The 19,273-nt window shown below is 42.3% G+C and overlaps 1 protein-coding gene across 1 annotated transcript in view; it reads left to right on the top strand.

Annotated features, from left to right (window-relative positions):
- The window catches only part of cd247 (CD247 molecule), a 41,564-nt gene extending 25,100 nt beyond the window's left edge, over window positions 1-16,464 (top strand). Inside the window, exons 4-8 of the mRNA XM_083632728.1 lie at window positions 5,539-5,604; window positions 6,375-6,413; window positions 9,202-9,255; window positions 9,406-9,435; window positions 14,498-16,464. Coding sequence (XP_083488854.1) covers window positions 5,539-5,604; window positions 6,375-6,413; window positions 9,202-9,255; window positions 9,406-9,435; window positions 14,498-14,563 — 255 coding nt within the window. The 3' untranslated portion in view covers window positions 14,564-16,464. The remainder of the gene's footprint in view (window positions 1-5,538; window positions 5,605-6,374; window positions 6,414-9,201; window positions 9,256-9,405; window positions 9,436-14,497) is intronic.
- The last annotated feature ends 2,809 nt before the right edge of the window (window positions 16,465-19,273 follow it).

Here is a 19,273-nt window from a genome sequence, read left to right as displayed (position 1 = left end):
GGGGGGGGGGTCATGTCAGTGGGGGGGATTCAGCTGAGTTCAGGAGGGTTCAGGAGGAGGTAGTGGGGTTTGTGGTGGCTGTTGGTAGGGACCTTGGTGGAAGGGGCTTAAGGGCCTTGTATCACACAAATGCCAAGTATTGTGATATTTTATTATACAAATTGTCAAGTGCATGTAACATTTATGACAGGTTTTTATGACAGTGTTGGTCAGTCTGTCTGCTTGACAATCCCATATTGCTGCAATAGAAATGACGGAAGTGAGATGAACAGACTAGGTGTAATTCCAGAGAATTTAGAAGACCTCTGTTCAATGAATTAGAATAACAAGTTTTTTTTTTTTTTATAAAATTCTACAACCATGGAAGGGGAAAACATGACCAATCTATGGAAAAATTCCCTCGTTAATTTCTTAGTTGTAGGCTACAGCAATTTATTTATCTTTTTATGTCTCTTCCAATTCCATAACAGTCCTCCTTCAAGCTCTATGAGCTAAAGATTTTTGAGTTTATCTGAAATAATAAACCAGAGAAAATCAAAATGGGAGTTCTTTATAATAATTATGAATGTGGTGGGCTAAAACTGATAAATTGGGAGACAAGGGCCCCTATTCTCCCACAGGCCTTCGGCGCTAAAACGGGCCTTAAACGCAAAAAAACGTGCCTTGCGCCTGTCTCGGGAAGATATCAACATGGCTTTACGCTGGCAAATGCGCTTTAGGCGGAATGGGCGTGGCGCACTCCCTGAATGGGCGAGAATGGGCGTGTCGGCCTTAAATACCGGCCTAATGATATCTTCCCACCTGGCGTAAATTTAGCGCTTAGCGCTTTTGAAAACCAGGCCTATTCAGTGCGCCAGTTGCGCGGAGCGCTCCCCTCTGGCTCTCCTCTGTCACCCTTCTCTGTGTCACTCTCTCCCTCTCTCCTCAGTCTGACAGGCACAATATGACTGTCTCTCTCTGACTCCCTCGCTCAGACAGACACAACACACGTCCCATAGGAAAAATAAGTTGTAAGTTCACTGCCTGTGAAAGGTCCCAGCATGCAATGGGGTACTCCATTTCGCTACTAAATAGCAACCAAATGAGCCGAAATAGATATAAAGGTAGATTTAAATAATGTTTAATGGTAACACACCCTGCAATTGTATAATAATTTCAATATTGGACCAAATAAAACATGAAATGAAAACACCACCCTATGTGAAACATATATGTCCTCCTGGGCCTATATATATCCCTTGTCGATTTAACGTGATTTAGATAAGTGACAGCGGAATGCGCTTCTACTGTGATGTCCCTCCAATAACTTGGCCCTACTTCACATTTAGTTTTACAATAAAAACACATTTATGCAATGACTTTACATAATGTAGGGTATATTTATGTGCATCATCCTACCTGCAGCAGCGGAGAGAAAACGATATCTTTCTGGACAAACTTTCACCAATCTAATTAATCTCATCATATAGGGATAGGCTATATTTTTCGAGCTGATGCATTTAGAACATTCTTTTCACTTTGATCTTGCTATAGTGTAGCGTATTTACATGCTTGCAGTATTTAAACTGCAGTTAGATTGGTTTGAGAAGCATAATAATATGGAATAATAGCCTATATATGGAGACAGACAGACGGGATGAAGAAAGGGGGGGGGGGGGGCAGAGGCTTGGCTTTGTCTGGTTTTACCGGATTTCTCCTGGAATTGGAGCTTAAAAGGCAAGCGTACTGCACTTCTCCAATGAGCGGACTGTGCATAATTTTACGCTTAAAAGGCGTGGTTATAATGGTTGAGGCTGCGTGTAGCGCCGATACCAAGATAGCGAGTGCGCTGGTCCACACCCACTAACTGCGCTAGGCGGCCTAGCGCTAGGCCTTAAACGCAGTTTCTACGCCGATTGCAACGATAGGGCCCATTGTGTTTTTCTTTGAAGGCAAGTTCAAAATATGTGAATGAGGATCGGTACTTACTGAGCTTGTTTCAGAAAAGACATTATGCTTCTCGATCCTGCTCAAATTTGCGATCCGCCTCGCTTTTGGAAAAGTGTTAGAAACGAAGCGGAGCGCTCAGTTTGTTGCCAGGCAACCAAAACAGCGCTGACATGTGACTTGTTATGTGACATGGATCTAATGCACTCAAGCTGAACTGTTGTACCGCGGGGAGGGGGGGCATCTGTGATCAAGGCATTTACTAATGTTTCCCCCCCCTATAACAACAAACAATTGGTGTGGACAATGTCTTCCCAACTGCCATCCGCCTCTTCAACGAGCCCCCCCCCCCCCCCCCTCATCCCCCCATTATGTCACTTTAAAGGACTATACTTTACATTTTTACTTACCGTAAATTCCGGACTATAAGCCGCGGCTTTTTTCCCGTTTTTTGGCCCCTGCGGCTTATATAACGGTGCGGGTTATCTATGGATTTTTTCAGAATTTTTTTTTCAAATACAAATAAAATCTCTCTTTTTTAGCACTCTTTCTACCTATAAATCCACTTCTGTTTTAATTTCCTCTGTTGCCCTCTTTTCACCACACCGCGGACACTGTGTGCACTGTCGAAATAAACAAAGGTGTTGTGTTATGTTGTTTTGTTGAAATGTTACGGTAATACGGTAAATGGGAGCTTCCTCAAACAGCCAACAATCCCCTCTGTGCGTGAACCCTTACATATGGTAATTACGGTAAGCAAAGTTCATCAGCCCGGAATCACAACAAGACGAGCAGTCTCTCTCTCACTTACCATGGGGAAGGTACGCAGAAATTCACACGACGCAGCTTTCAAGCTGAAAGCAGTCGAACTCGCACTAAAAGAGGGAAACAGAGCAGCCGCGCGTAACCTGGGCATCGATGAGTCAATGGTGAGGCGTTGGACGGTGCAGCAGGAGGAACTGTCTCAGTGTAAGAAGACAAAAAAGTCCTTCAGAGGCCACAAAAGCAGATGGCCGGAACTTGAAGATTCCCTTGAGGACTGGGTGTTGACCCAGAGAGCAGACGGCCGAGGCGTTTCCACGGTGCAGATCCGACAGAAGGCCAAAACAGTCGCCACCGAGATGAAAATTGAACATTTCAGAGGTGGGCCATCTTGGTGCTTCCAATTCATGAGACGAAAGGGACTGTCCGTCCGGGGGAGAACTACTGAACAACTCCCTCCCGACTACCAGGAGAAAATCACAAACTTCGGCGAATTCACACAAAGGAAGATCACGGAATATTATAGGAGTGTGAAAACATCCACAATCACCAACGGGTTCCAAAACGCTGGACTGCTGCGGGATGAAGAGGATGACGCCGCCACAGCTGGCGCTGAGGGCCGTCAGAGGCTTCAGAGGCTGTTCGATGCCGACAGTGATGAAGAGGAGTTCGTTGGTTTTGAGTGACAATGAAGGAGAGAGGAGAGTGGTTGACGAAGCCACCCTGAACCTGTTCGTTTCCGACACTGAAGATGAGGACTTTGGTGGTTTCAGTACGCAGGAAGAAGAGGAAGACGAGGATTAGTGACTTGACTTCTCTGGTTACAGGTTTGCTGCACATATAGCCTATTGTTGTGTGATTTTGTCTGGGGATTAGTGACCTGACTTTTGTTTTGTTTTGTTGAAATGTTAATAAATGGGAGCTTCCCCAAACAGCGATCTCTTTCCCGACATTCCTCTCTGTGCACGAACCCTTTCATATGGTAATTAAACATCAAAACACCCGCGGCTTATAGACCGGTGCGGCTTATAGAAGAAAAAAATAGTCAATTTTGGTCCCGCGGCTTATAGACCGGTGCGTCTTATAGTCCGGAATTTACGGTACATCATCTTGGGGTTTTTGTTGATAACTCACTAACCTGGAACACCCATGTAGACAGTCTGTGTAGCAGATTACAACAACGTCTGCACTTCCTATGCCGCCTTAAGGTCTCATTATGCTTTCCGCATCAGCGAGGAACCGCGCGGAAAAGTGACGTCAAATCAGCAGACACGCCCCTCCGCAAGGCTCCGTGCGGACGGTTTTCGACCGGCCGTGCGCACGCCGAATTTTGTAACTATGCGGACGCGGACGCGGCTGGGCGGACAAAGTGGAGTTTTCAAGACTCGTGCTCAATTCCGCCTGCAGAAACCCACACAGAGTATAAAGCTCCACACGTTTCCTCGTCAGGATTCCGTGTCTCTCATTTCCGTGCGGCCGGCCAAAGCGTCAAGCATAATCCAGGCTTTAGAGTTCATGGTGTTGACCAAAAATGTATGTTACTTTTTTATCAGTCTGTATTAGAGAGTCTCATCAGATACGGCATTACAGCTTGGTTTGGTGACCTATCTGTACAACTAAAGTCCAAACTGCTCCGTCTGATGCAGACTGCATGGAAGATTATAGGGGTGAAACACCATTCATCCCTGCAGTCTATTTTTGAACAGGCCACTCTAAGGCAAGCCAATAGAATAGTTTCTGATGCATGTCTTACATGCTGAGTATGAGTTACTGCCCTCTGGGAGGAGGTTCAGAGTCCCACGCTGCAGGCTAAACAGATTTAAAAATTATTTTATTTTCCAATTTAAGTTAAACTTTTAAATAGAGCCAGATAAAGGGCTGTACAATTATCGAATATCGATATCTAGACATGAAACTGAACAGCGCAATTATCGATATACATTGATATCAAGTAACGTAACTAGACTATGAAAGCATCGCAGTGGGGTGAGATACAGTAGCTCCTAAACTTGTCGAGTTGCCCGACTTATTCCGTTGTGTGTCTAATGTGTCTTGACGGTATTTTTGATCGGGCTTCTCTGACTGTGGCTTTGCCAGACATTTCATTGTGCAGATACCCTTTTTTTGATACATATTATTTGTACTTACAGTATTGCACTTGTCGTCTGTTTTATTAACATGTGTTTGTACGTGTATGTTCTTATAGCTGCAGTGTGGGTGTTAGCCCAAGACAAATTTCCCACCCGTGGGACAATAAAGTGAATCTTGAATCTTGAATCTTTGTGATTGTTTTCTATATTGCTTTGTCTTCTGCTACTGATGTGGGTTCCATGTCGCTGTTCCGACCTCCCGCTGTTCCGACCTCCCCTCTCCCAGCCCCCATGCCTAAACCTAACCTCTCCCAGACCCTAACCCAAAACCTAACCTCTCCCACCCCCACGCCTAAACCTAACCTCCCCCAGACCCTAACCCAAAACCTAACCTCTCCCACCCCCACGCCTAAACCTAACCTCCCCCAGACCCTAACCCAAAACCTAACCTCTCCCACCCCCCACGCCTAAACCTAACCTCCCCCAGACCCTAACCCAAAACCTAACCTCTCCCACCCCCCACGCCTAAACCTAACCTCCCCCAGACCCTAACCCAAAACCTAACCTCTCCCACCCCCCACGCCTAAACCTAAGGTCGGCATTGCGGGTGGTCGGCATAGCGGGTGGACACCCTGATGTGACCGCTGTGCTGCATACTGATTACTTACTGTGGGTATTCAAGTGAATCTGGAATCTTCAATTTATAGTCTTTGAAAACGTCTGAATAATTTGTTGTAAGATGGTTTGTTTGTGTGTTTAGGATCTGAAAGGACAAGATGCCGGAGGATATGCCCCGCTGGTGAAGGGAGACCCAGAGAGAGGACGAGTGAGTGTGTGTGTGTGTGTGTGTGTGTGTGTGTGTGTGTGTGTGTGTGTATGTGTGTGTGTGTGTGTGTGTGTGTGTGTGTGTGTGTGTGTGTGTGTGTGTGTAACACCACATCAAACACGATGATACAGGGGCTTTTAGATGATGTCACCCTCATCTGGTGGCTGTTGGAGGTCCTCAGCTCTGTGAAGAGCTGACTGTGTGTCTGTCGCCTCAACAGTATAGAGTACCCGCAGGGATGATGTATTTTTGTAGGCCAACCCAGTCAACTCATGCACTTCCTGGTTCCTTAGGGAAGTCAATGGGATTTTTGTGTGGGGATTTTGGTTAAATGTCTGAAATGTGTTCAGCAAGATACTCTTCACAAATGAGGACCACTTTTAAGATTTTTGAAGCATTTTCTGAAAATCTCGATTTTTAAGAATCACATTTACGCTTCAAAAATCATTAGTCTATTATCGTGCTGATTCATACATCTAATGTAATGGATAGATTCAATATTGTGACTATATTTCACAAACTGTGACACCAGGTAAGGTTGCTAACGTGCAGACCTTATTTGTCAAACCAAGGTTCTTTCAGTCATTTTGGTTCCATAGAACCTCGACCCAAACCAGAGAACCTGGAGGAACCCGGGTTCCTCTGGGTCAAACTGCCATAAGACAGTTTATTAGAAAACAGTTTGTTTGTTAAAAACCCGTTTTACCAAGAGTCTGTTTCCGGTTCCCTCTACTTCATTCTGATCTAACCTGGTCTGTTCTACTCTACAGAACCGTCGCGTGGCTGCGGGAGCTGATGACACCTATACGGTAACACACACGCACGCACGCGCATACACACACACGCACGCACACACACACACACACACACACACACGCACACACACACACACACACACACACACACACACACACACACGCGCATACACACACGCACGCAAACACGCACGCGCATACACACACACACACGCACACGCGCACACACACACACACACACACACACGCATGCACGCGCATACACACCATAGACTGTACATATATACACACACACAGACACACGCACACGCACACACACACACACACACACACACACACACACACACACACAGACAAGCCACCAAGAGTGGTGAAACGCCAGCCGCGGTGCTGGGAAGAGGAGCGCTCTTAGCAGTGTATACATGTATAGAGCAGTGTAGGAGTTTCACAGACTAGTCGATTAGTCGACTATATCAAAACCACTAGTCGACATGTGCATCATAGTCATCATAGTCTAATCGTTCATTTCTGGTTTTATGAATAAACAATATTTAAAATAAATAAATTTAACATAGATTTGATTGAACAATGATTTTCTACATGGTGCCAGGTTAAATAAACAGAATGTAAGGTATTTAAAGATGGAAAGACTCCTGTCTATGTTGTTACTGCAGTCAAACAGTCACTATCTCCAGCTCAGACACGTTGCTGGGGTTTAGCAGCTCATTTGTAAACAGCCTCTCAGAGCCAATCAGGACTCTGCTGTCTCATATACCCCGCAGGTCAGTCCCGCCTACATTAGTTAACCCTAAAGGGCCAATTATACTCAACGTTAAAGACGGAGACGGAGACGGACAGAGCCTTCTGTCCGTACTCTGCGTTCATTTCGTCCGTTTTCTGTCCGTCTTCTGAAAGCTTACGGATACGCATGAAACGGACCAGAACCACATACACACTCATACATTTGACTCTCTACTGCCCACTGGTGGATGTATTGTTTAACATGATACCAACGTGTAAGACGTATGGAAGTATGTGGGCAGTGACGATTACACCGTTTGAAACGGACGCCCTTATTTACGGATGAAAATGGAGTATAATTGGGCCTTTAGTCTCGCTGGCCAGCCTCCTCTCCCTTCCGTTCCGTCCGAGGAGTCTGGCGCCGCAGGTCTCCATAACTGGGATAAACATAAACCCTCCCCTGCTCTACTCTGCTCTCTCATTGGAGTGATTATGTTTCAAGCTGCCAGATCCGCTCCCGGCTTATTACAAGCTCTGTCATTGGCTCCGACGACCATGTCAAACAGAGCGGCTTCCGCTCCCTCCTCCCTGTGTGTCTGAAAACGGCAAGTTGGATTGTTTGAAACTATTTTCCAAGGGCACTGCCGCCCATCGCAATCCCACTATGGAGACCTGCGGCGCCAGACTCCTTGGACGGTAGGGAGGGGAGGCTGGCCAGCGAGACTAGTTAACCCTTTACTGGCTGTTTTTCAGACCTTTTTGACGAGAATTGATGGTTTTTATCGAGTGTAAATATATATCTCCCACAATGGACTAGTCGACCACTTTGTGGGACTAGTCGATGACTACTAAATCTCAGTAATCGTGAATGCCCTAATGCAGAGGTTTTCAAAGTGGGGGGGCTCCAAGCAGTTTCAGGGGAGGCTCAGTGAATGGAAGTGGGAAAAAATATGAATTAGTTATTAATATTAGATGACATAGAATAGCCTAAATGTGTATGATTTGGTTAAAGCTCCTTTTTTAAAGGCTCCTTTTTCCAGGGTTTGTCTGGCTCTCTGTATAATATAATATAATATAATATAATATAATATAATATAATATAATTTAATTTAATTTAATTTAATTTAATAATACAACACAATATAATATACTGTAATATACTATAATATATAATATAATACAATACAATACAATACAATACAATACAATACAATACAATACAATATAATATATAATCATCATAAAGTTGAGTAAGTGGGCTCTGTCTGTCTTTCTGTCTGTGATTTTGTACTTCTAGAAAGGTTCCTAGTAGAGGATGGGTCAAATGCAGAGGATGAATTTCTCCATGGGGATAAATAAAGGATAACTTAACTTAACTTATTTTGGTCCCACATTGTGAGATTTGTGATGATTTTGGTCAGTAATGATGTCACTGATGATGTCACAATGTCTTGATATCATCAGTGAAGTCACTCGAGCACTCGATGATGTCATCAGTGATGGTCACTCGAGCAATTGTGATGTCAATGATGTCACAGTGTCTATGACATCAGTCAATGTTGGGACTCTACTTTTCTCTCACTACTGGTCACTCATCAGTGATGCGAAGTTGGGGAAATGTGCGCTGAGTGATGTCACTCAAGCACTATAATTGAATAAATTGAGAAGTTTCTGTGTGTGTGTGAGTGAGTGAGTGAGTGAGTGAGTGAGTGAGTGAGTGAGTGAGCGAGCGAGCGAGCAGAATTTGGTTCGGCCACAGCCATGCCGTTATACGTGTGATCGGGCTGAAACTTTCAGGAAGTGTAAAGAGCACTCCTGCGGCTGACCTGGCGGAGCCTGATTTTTTAGCCCTAATTAATGATTGCCCTAAAGCTGAGGCTATATAAGTTCAGTGATGATGTCATTTGAGTGTGTCCCGGAGGCTTTGGAGACCAGTCAGACCACCGTGTTCCAGACGAGAGGGGTTAACTCCCAGGGGAACGTCTAACTCCCACGGGTCCACTAGTATAATATAATATAATATAATATAACATAACATAACATAACATAACATAACATAACATAACATAACATAACAATAATTCTGTTATTTCCGGTCCAGGGCTTGAACAGACGCACAGAAGGAGAATATAAGGAGCTGCCTGTCAAAAGAGAGGTGAGTGTTGTGATGGTATTATTATTATTATTATTAATAATAATAATAATAATAATAACAACAATAATAATACTTCAATGTTCAATATTTATTATTATTAGGGACTATAGGGAGTGTTTTCTAATATTATTCATGTTCTTCTCTCTGCAGCGCCACAAAAAGAATGAGCAGGTCTACGAGGTGAGTGACTGGACTGAGTGCGTTGGTTGGTGGCGTGCCACCATGTAATTCACCCCTTAATTCCAATGCCAAATCCCATTCAAATCAATTGAGGGAGTTAATGGAGGAGAGAAGGTGCCCCCTCCAGTCAGTGTTTCTGTCTGTATAACCATCAGTGTTTGCTATTGCAAATGTTTGTGATAGAGAAAATTTACATCACATTAGCCTTTATTTGGACAATCACTAGTTATTAATATATTCATATACATTTCCATTTTAGTTACATATAGTTATGACACAGACATACTTCATATTTAGATGACCTGTGTACATACACAGATAGACATCATATTTGGATAACCTGTGTACATACACAGACAAACGTATTTAGATAACTTGTACCTTACATTTGCAGCTCCTCTCTATCGCACACTGTGCCCTGTCACCGTGCCACGGTGCCCTCTACAGGGCCAGAATAACAGATAGGTTGAGTCTACAGAGTAGCCTTCAAGTGTGCGTCAAGACATGTCATCTGATGTGTGTCCTATAAGTATCTTTGACTTTCTGTTCAATGTATGTTAGCCTGTGTATCCATCCGAGTTGAAATGAAATGATGGAGCCAGGAGTCAGAAGAAGTCGTCTGATATGATGTATTTGACATAGATCTTGGCCAAGAGATGCACTCTTGCATATTCACGAATGGATACACAGGCTTACATACATTGAACAGAAAGTCAAAGATACTTATAGGACACACATCAGATGACATGTCTTGACGCACACTTGAAGGCTATTCTGTAGACTCAACCTATCTGTTATTCTGGCCCTGTAGAGGGCACCGTGGCACGGTGACAGGGCACAGTGTGCGATAGAGAGGAGCTGCAAATGTAAGGTACAAGTTATCTAAATACGTTTGTCTGTGTATGTACACAGGTTATCCAAATATGATGTCTATCTGTGTATGTACACAGGTCATCTAAATATGAAGTATGTCTGTGTCATAACTATATGTAACTAAAATGGAAATGTATATGAATATATTAATAACTAGTGATAAAGGTAAAGGTAAAGTCCCACTGATTGTCACACAATGTGTGAAATTTGTTCTCCGCATTTGACCCATCCCCTGGGGGAGCGGTGAGCGGCAGCGTGCGCCGCGCTCGGGAATCACATGGTGATTTAACCCCCCAATTCCAACCCTTTGATGCTGAGTGCCAAGCAGGGCGGCAAATGGGTCCCATTTTTATAGTCTTTGGTATGACTCGGCCGGGGATCGAACTCACGACCTCCCAGTCTCAGGGCGGACACTCAGACCACAAGGCCACTGAGCTGGTCCACTGATTGTCCAAATAAAGGCTAATGTGATGTAAATTTTCTCTATCAGTTTGTTTGTATATTTGCACATCATCTGATTCTGCGTCAAAGAACTTCCCGAAAGCTAATAGAGACACTGCATGAAATAGACCATGCCCATCGTTGGGGAAAGCTCTCCATTCACCTCCATTCACCAGCCTCATTTACCTTGAATTAAACATGGCTAAAAGCGGTTGTGTGGTGGGCTGCACAGCCAACAAATGTCACCAATTAAAGTTTTTTGTACTCCCGAGCAAAACAAGGAAGCTGTTGAGAAGAAAAATGTGGATCTAGGCTGCAAGGAGAGAGGACTTAGCCTGGTAAAGCATCCATCCAGTCACATTGTGTTTGGTTCAAACAGAATGTGAACCAGGCTAGAGAGCACTGAGCAGTTCCTCTCTATCAAACAAATGAGTTGCATTCATGTGTGATGGTCTAAGGATATGTTGCTCTGTATTGAGTGCCAGTAGGCTACAGGATGCAAAAGTAACGTGAAATCTCACCTGATTTGTTATCTAACAGTTAATTTAGCATCAATCCACTTTAACAGCAATGTCACGTCAGTCACTCAAACTAGTCTGAAAAGTATATTCCATTTCAGATTTTTAAATATAAAATGAAATTAATATCAATATTATCTTACCTGGACTGGTGATTAAATTAAGTAATGTTACTGGAAAATGTCGAAGTATTTAACATCAGGCCACTGTGTGGGATCATTTACATTTATCCAGAGTAAAAAATTAATGAAAAAGGGCATTGATGGAGTCCATTAAGTTTGTTTTTTCAATGTACTTTCTCCTCTTGGTTGGAGGCAGTATGCTGAAATAATTCTTTGACAGATTTGTCTGCTTGAAAACAGAAAACCTTGTCAGGCTGTCCATATCTCTTCACATTTCCTCCGACGGTCGCTTTTGCCTGTGAACTAGCGATCCAGGTTTCCCCAATGGTGTGCGTGGTTTTCAAACTGTGATGCGCTCCGCAGTGTCTCTATAGGATGTTCTACTGCAACATCATGGCTGCAGCGTCATTGTAAAAAAAAGGACGAGAGCTTTGTATCTTGCGTTTAATAGGCCGACTCTTTGTCTGTGTGACACTCAATGTTTGTGAACCAAGCATACGTTGCATATCAACATTTAAAATGAACCGTCATTTCCGTAAACGTAAATTTGAAAATGTTGGTTATTTCGCAAACACGCTGGGGATTGAACATGGCCCTCTGGTGTGAAAGGCAAGTGTTTACGCCCTCCATCCACCCCGACCACACCACCCTAGCAGACTATGATTGTATAACGTTGATATACACGTATCTAGAAATGTTGATATGCAATATTTTGGTTCCCAAATGTTGCCATTTGTTCACATTGAGTTAAGTTGGGGACCAGTGATGTCATTCATCCACAAATGACATCACTGGTCCACAACTTAACTCAAATCAACTCTCAATAACTGTCAAACTAAATGAATGCCTGCAAAACTGTTTACAGTTTTCAGATATACAGTACTACTGATGTTGTAATGATACAAAGCTGGTTGAAAATCAGCGGAGTGTTCCTTTAAACTGCCACCATTTTATTCAGACGATTGGGCTGGTCCAGAGCCATGTAGATAGAAGAGTCCCGACATCTCCATTCACTCCAATGGACCAGTTATTTAATCTCAAGAGTTCCAGGAAGTAAGGTTCTGGATTAAGCAGCACTGTCGAGTTGCAGCAAAATAGACAGTTTGTGTTGTACTCTGAAAGGGTTTTCCCCCCCTTGAATCAAATTGTACATCATCAGCTTTATTTTAGCATGCAAAAGTAGCGCGAGACCCATTCCTGGCTGTTCATTGGCTAATGAGTCTCGCATTTTGGTCCTCCACTGACGCCACTCTCTCTCTAGAGGACACCAGGCTGGTCTAAATGTACAGTATACTGTATGTGCTGTATAGAGCTCAACAGTGACCGCCCACTTTTTCTCAGCTCGCGTTCTGGAAGAGAATTCCCCATGCATTTTCTCCATAGACATTTTGAAAAATCCTTATACAGTATAAAGAGTTTTAAGCCTGGGATCAAAGCAACGGGAAAAAAATACTGCTTTTTATTTTTGCTCCAAGTGAAATGTTTTATGGTCACTCACGATTCAGTAGGTCACTGGTTGGCTTATCGTGCGTTCCTTTATCGCAAAAGATGTGGAGGCTAAATGACGTCACATCCGTTTTGTTAGCATTCCATTTGCAGAAAGGTTGAGTTGGGAAGTTCACTGTTCACTGGTCAGATCCACTCGCTAGCCAGGCTAGCCATTGTTAGCAATAACAGTTGATAACAAGGCATTTTGTGGCATTTTGCGCATACAAACACTGCAGCCTAATGTCCACACAGATAGAAGTAGGCCGTGCTGTGTGTACAGCTGATTTTCATGAGACACAAACAAGACAGAAGTGCTAAATAGCATTTATACGATTATAACTACTGTTGTTGTGCGGAGCAGCCAACTTGGATTTTTGAGGTCGGGGCTGCTGAGGCTCCTACGAGTTTGGAATGGGAACCAGCTCTAGTGACGTCACCGTCCCAGCTCATGAACTTTGAACCATAAAATTACCAGTTCCCAGTTATAAAGGAATGCACGATTAGTTCCAGGCTTAAAACTTGTTCTATATGTATGTATGTTACTGTTTCCTGTTTGTGTATATCTGTACTCGCTCTGGTGGCAAACCATGTTTCCCCTCGGGGATTAAGAATAAACACCATACCATACCATATACCATACCATACCATACCATACCATACCATACCATACCATACCATACCATACCATACCATACCATAAAGATTTTTTCCCCGAAATGTCTGTGGAGAAAATAAATGGGTAATTCTCTGCATGATGGAATGGGAGCTGAGAAAAAGTGGGCAGTCACTGTTGAGCTCTACAGAGTACCGCAGGAATGAGTCCGCAATGAGTTAACACTTTCGGTTCCCTCGCCTCAAAGACAAAGGGTTTTTTGTATGGGGATTTCAGTTAAATGCCTGAAATAAGGGCTGTGGTTTACAAAAGTTGATGAAACAGCTAAATTTGTGTTTGGCAAGATAATCTTCACAATTGAAGACCACTTTTATGAATTTTGACACGTAAATGTGATTTTTAAAAATTGCAATTTTCAGAAAACGCTTCAAAAATCATAAAAGTGGTCCTCATTTGTGAAAATGATCTTGCTGAACATAAAATTCTGCGTTTCATAAACCTGTGTTAACCACAGACCTTATTTGAAGCGTTTAATCAAAACCTCCATACAGAAATCGCAGTGACTTTGAGACAAAGGAATCAGGAAGTGCATGACTTCTGGGTTGGCCTACAAAAATACATCAGCCCTGCGGTACTCTATATGCAGTGGTTCTCAAATGGGGGTCCGTGGCACTTTGCCAGGGGGTCCGCGAAAAGTTTTCAGGAAAATAAAAATAAAAACCTTTTTTTTGTAGCAAAAGCTTCATAGTTCAACAAAAATATTTGAAGCTTTAAATCTAAAATGGTTCATGGATTACATTCCAATCTAACAAACCTATCAATTTAAAAGTCAAGCATGTTACCTTGGAAACAATTAAGCTTAGCCCAAAATCACAAATCAGAATGAGGGGGTCCCCGGTATATTTTCTATCTTGTAAAGGGTCCTTGGCTGAAAAACATTTGAGAACCTCTGCTCTATAGATGTTGAAGTGACCCCAGTTTAACCCCTTTGTGTCCGTCTCCCTCAGGGTCTCAGCAAGGCCAATAAGGACACGTATGACTCGCTGCAGATGCAGCCGCTGCCTCCTCGCTAACGCCGCAGGAACGCTGCCCGGCCTCCGACCCTGAAAGCAGCTCTTTCCCCCGTCAGCCTCAACCCAATAAAGCCTTTCATCAATATGACTGACGTACTACCACAGCTTCAAGGTCACTATAGACCCTTTTCAGTGCAGCCATGTTGTGTTTCAAAGGCAGGGGAAACACAGGTGCAACCAACATTAATGAGGGCCCTGGCACTGGAACACCTAAATGGAATGGAGGTTGGAAATCATTCATGTTTTGGTTACACCTGTGTTTAGCCTGCCTTTGAGACACAAAATGGCTGCTGTGAAAATGGTCTATTGGCAGCAATGTTAAGAAGCCAACTCTGACTCCTCCCACTCTGTGATCACTGGTTTACTGTTTCATCATTGACAAAATTTAGATGAACAAAATACTATATCCTGTTCTTTGCCCATTATTTAAAAAAAACTAAGCTGTTTACATGGCTAATGTGGAAATAAATATTCCTCTAATATTCCTGTTTACATGCAGCCGTCCATAGCCTACTCTGAGTGATTACTGCAACATAACGTAACTGTAAAGCCCTCCCTCTTTCACGTTCAACAACCTTCTTGAAAACATTGGCGTTGTGATATTTGCACAGATCCAAAAACTTGTTGATATCCAAGTCTTTCAAAATGGTTAAAAGTAGGTGTGTTTCTCCTTCTGATGTGAGCTTTTCTTATGGGCATGCATCTCTGGCTAGTTGGTTTGTACTGTAGCCGACAGTAGGCAAGAGGCCGTGTGTCCCTGATTAAGACACATTCCCAATGAGCTGTAAACATGTCCAAAGAATGCTCCTAAAAACCCAAATCATATCGGCGTATCCCATGTCTTAATCTGAAAATGCTAATTCGGAATAAGGCATAATTCAGAATATTCAAATGGAATATGCTGTTTACATGACCTGTATCAAATTCATATTCTGAATACCAGTAATAGTGTGCATGTAAACATACTCACTGTAAATAAGACAATTGATTGAGGCTCACAACACAATATGCTACCAGCACATAAATCCACATTAGCATTTTTTGGCTAACCATTTGTGAAGCGGAGGTACGTCAGCCATGTTTGTTAAAAGCATCTACTGTATATACTCCCAATGTTTATGCCAATTTAGCTTTTTGGCATAGCCTGTGACGTCATGTTGAAGGCTTACCCAGGCTACAAAAGCACATCCAGTCAAGATCACAGGGTCGGTCTGCCTGGAGAAATATGGAGTTTTAACATTTAAAGCATGTAGGAACCCTGCCAATCATCTCACATTATTCAGATATTTGTTGCTGTGAAGAACAATCTCTATAATCTATATACTATATACAGTGATATGACCTAGTTAGCATGGGCAAGAAGTATATCTGTGTAAATCATATTGAACACCAGACAAATTCTATTCTATTCAAATTCAAATCAAGGTCTGGAAAAAGTAGGATTTTTTTTAATTGAAAATGTGGAGGAACCCTGAGACTAGATCAGTTAACCATAGTTTGTTGTGCTGTCAATCATTTTGTCACTTTTTCGAATGTTATATAACCTGCGATCCTTTTGATAAATCTGCTTTTGTATTTTTCTCCTGTTACTTTATTTTACATCATATTAATATAATAATTGTTTTATTTCCATATTAGTATTTAGGAGTAGGCTACTCTAGAGCTTCTTTGTTAAAATATGTTCAGCGTCTATTGTCTTTGAAATGTATCATTATTGTTCCTTAAAAACCTAGAGTAGAGCTGAGATATTAAGATTCAGTGGTTTGTTATGTTAGACAGCACACAGCTATTATTAATGGCTATTTTTCCTGAGATATTTTGCTCTAATGATTATATTTTTGTGAGGTTTTTCTGTTTGACCACGTGTATATAATGTAACAGTTCAGAATAAATGTGCTACAATTCTGCTATATTTTAAAGTGTCCTTTATTAAAATCAGCTTAGGAACCGACAGCTCACAGGCTCTGAACATCAATGATCGATCCAGGTGAAGCTCTGATAGCTTATTAATTATTGATTTGACCAGTTAAATATGATTTGTACATTGGACTTCATAGATATAATGATGATGATGATGATTATTATTACTAGGCATCTTGCGCGCTACGCGTGCTCGATTCCTAGGCTCGCCCACTGCGCAGCCTCGCCCACCCTGCAGCTCGCCGAGCGCATACGCAGCTCGGCCGCTATACTATGCGTATGCGGCCTTGCCTGCCCTATTGGCGCACGCGCAATGTCTCTCTCTCTCTCTCTCCCTCAGTCTCTCCCCCTCTCTCTCTCTCTGACTCAGTCTCTCTCCCTCAGTCTCTCTCGTGTGTGTGTGTGTCACTGATGACATCATCAGTGATGTCACAATGCCCGTATGGCATCACTGATGACATCATCACTGATGACATGTGTAATTAGGGCAATCACCTAATGATTGCACGTAAAACGGCATAGCTGTGGCCGGCACAAAATAATTAAACAGACAGAGAACAGCAGACAGAGAACAGAGATTGTCCACATTGCCAAATTTATATATATAGATTTTTATTTTATATCATTATGATTATGATTATGATTATGATTACTTCTACTACCAGGGGAACATGGGTCTTTGAAATCCTTGAAAGTTTGTGAATTTGAGGAAAAAAAGGCCTTAGAAGTTTTTGAAAATAGACATAAATAGACATAGGTCATTGAAAGTGCTTGAATTTATATATTTTGTGCTAGAATATTTAAATAAAAGTTATTTTTATATTTTTACTTAATGTTTGTAAATAGGTGTAACACAGCAGTTGAGAAGTATTGACAAATTCAAGCCTCTCTCTCTCCCTCTCTCTTTTATAGTTGTCTGTGAGCTTCTTCTGAGCTGCTAGTTCTCATTATAAAGTACATTTTCAGTGTTGTAAGAGTAATTAACCTGGATCCATGTCTCAAACTACGTATGTCATGTTGTGTCCTTGAATTTGAGGGAATTGGGCCTGAGGCCCATACCACGAATGTAGGATAAGCAGATCCAGGATCTGTCCCTTGATCGGGTTTGGCTTAACCAGATAATTTCATTCCAGCTGAACGATACCATGACTCTGGTTTTCAACTCAGTAAATTGATCCAGGTTTTTCTAATCAAGTTGAGTTGGTTTAACCCTAACCCTAACCCCGTGCACATGAAAATGCTCATGCACAAGAGCTCGTGCCTGCAAAAGAGGCGTGTTTTTTAACAACTAGCCAATCCCAATGCAATATGGACTGCTCCAGCTTTTACAGCACCAGACACGCCTATTTCCTCATTCATTCAAAGCGCAAATCGTGAAGCTTTACTGTGGCTACGTTTACATGATGACTTTTAATTCAGAATTAAAACTTCCGAATGAAATCATTCAGAAGTAAAGTTTTTTCCTGCGAGTTTACATGTAAAATCTTAATTCCGAAAAGGTGGTTACATGAAAGAAACTTTAATCTGATGTTTTTGAGTCATCGTAAGGTTTGGGGCTGGGAAGGCTTCTGATTGGATAAACGTAAACAGGATGTTAACGTCATTACGTTTACCAGAAGTAAACACTCAGCAGAGTTCTCAGCGCTGCGTGATTTCTAACCCCACATAGGATAAGCAATAACCACGCCCTGTGGCGCCGGGATTGGCCAGGAGCAACACTGGAGGACACGCAGCCCAGCGATTTCATGAACCAACTGAATAGCTCTTCTTGAGAACGGACAGCGATTTACCGGTGCGAGCGACGAGCTAGAAACAGCAACAACATGGAAGAAAACGTTATCACCGCACTTTTCTGTTTCATTTTGATCGTTTGTGTTAAGCAGCAGCACGACAGTAATATGCTACTGCTTATTCTGCGTCTGCTGAGGAGGAGAAGGGAGGCAGTAGAAAACCGCTGTACCTCAGTCCATTGCCTTTTCCCACTCGCAAGGCCAGACAGCAGTGGATGAAAAAGGGAGCGAGCATGCGCAGAAAGACCGGAATGAACTTAATTCCTAAAAAAGGGTATACATGAACGCAAAATGGTTTCATTCGGAATAAAAAACGGAATCAACCGGCCACTTACATCGGATTGAATTTTCATTCGGATTGGCCATTTTCATTCGGATTTAAGTTTTTTCAGATGTTTACATGATAACTTTTAATAGGATTGAACGTTAATTCCGAATGAAAAGGGGAATAAACGGTCCATGTAAACGCAGCCTGTGTCAGAATCAAAATCTGCGTTGGATATTATTAGTCTGTTCCTGAATGACTGTCTAAAGTTACCGCTTTTATTCACATCAGTCATTTCTTTGAAGAGCGGTTTCTGCCTTATGTATATTCCTACAGCAGCTCAATTCACCCTCTCAATAAAACCTCCATGTCTTTTTTGCGAGTGGAAGTAATGTGTAATCTATCTCAGTCTACATTTCCAAAATCCGTAGGTGTATTTAGACCATTTAGGCTCAATGAATAATAATGATCTCATGATGCATTTGGTGCACTGATGGAATAATTCCTATAGGCTAATAGGCTATCAATAAACAAATAATTATAATAAAATTAAAAAAGGCTGCTGAACTGAATCGACACGGTACGTGCGGGCATAGATTTCATTTATAAAAAAAATTGCCATTTTGTGGTCACATAGGCCTATAAGCTATTGGCAGCAGAGTCGCATATCTCCATATTTCATACAAGGACTATGCTGGAAATAATATGAAGTTCAATCACATCACACAGGCCAAA

Source organism: Poromitra crassiceps (assembly GCF_964638095.1).
Source record: "Poromitra crassiceps genome assembly, chromosome: 3".
NCBI lineage: Eukaryota > Metazoa > Chordata > Actinopteri > Beryciformes > Melamphaidae > Poromitra > Poromitra crassiceps.
This window is presented reverse-complemented; position numbering and strand designations above follow the sequence as displayed.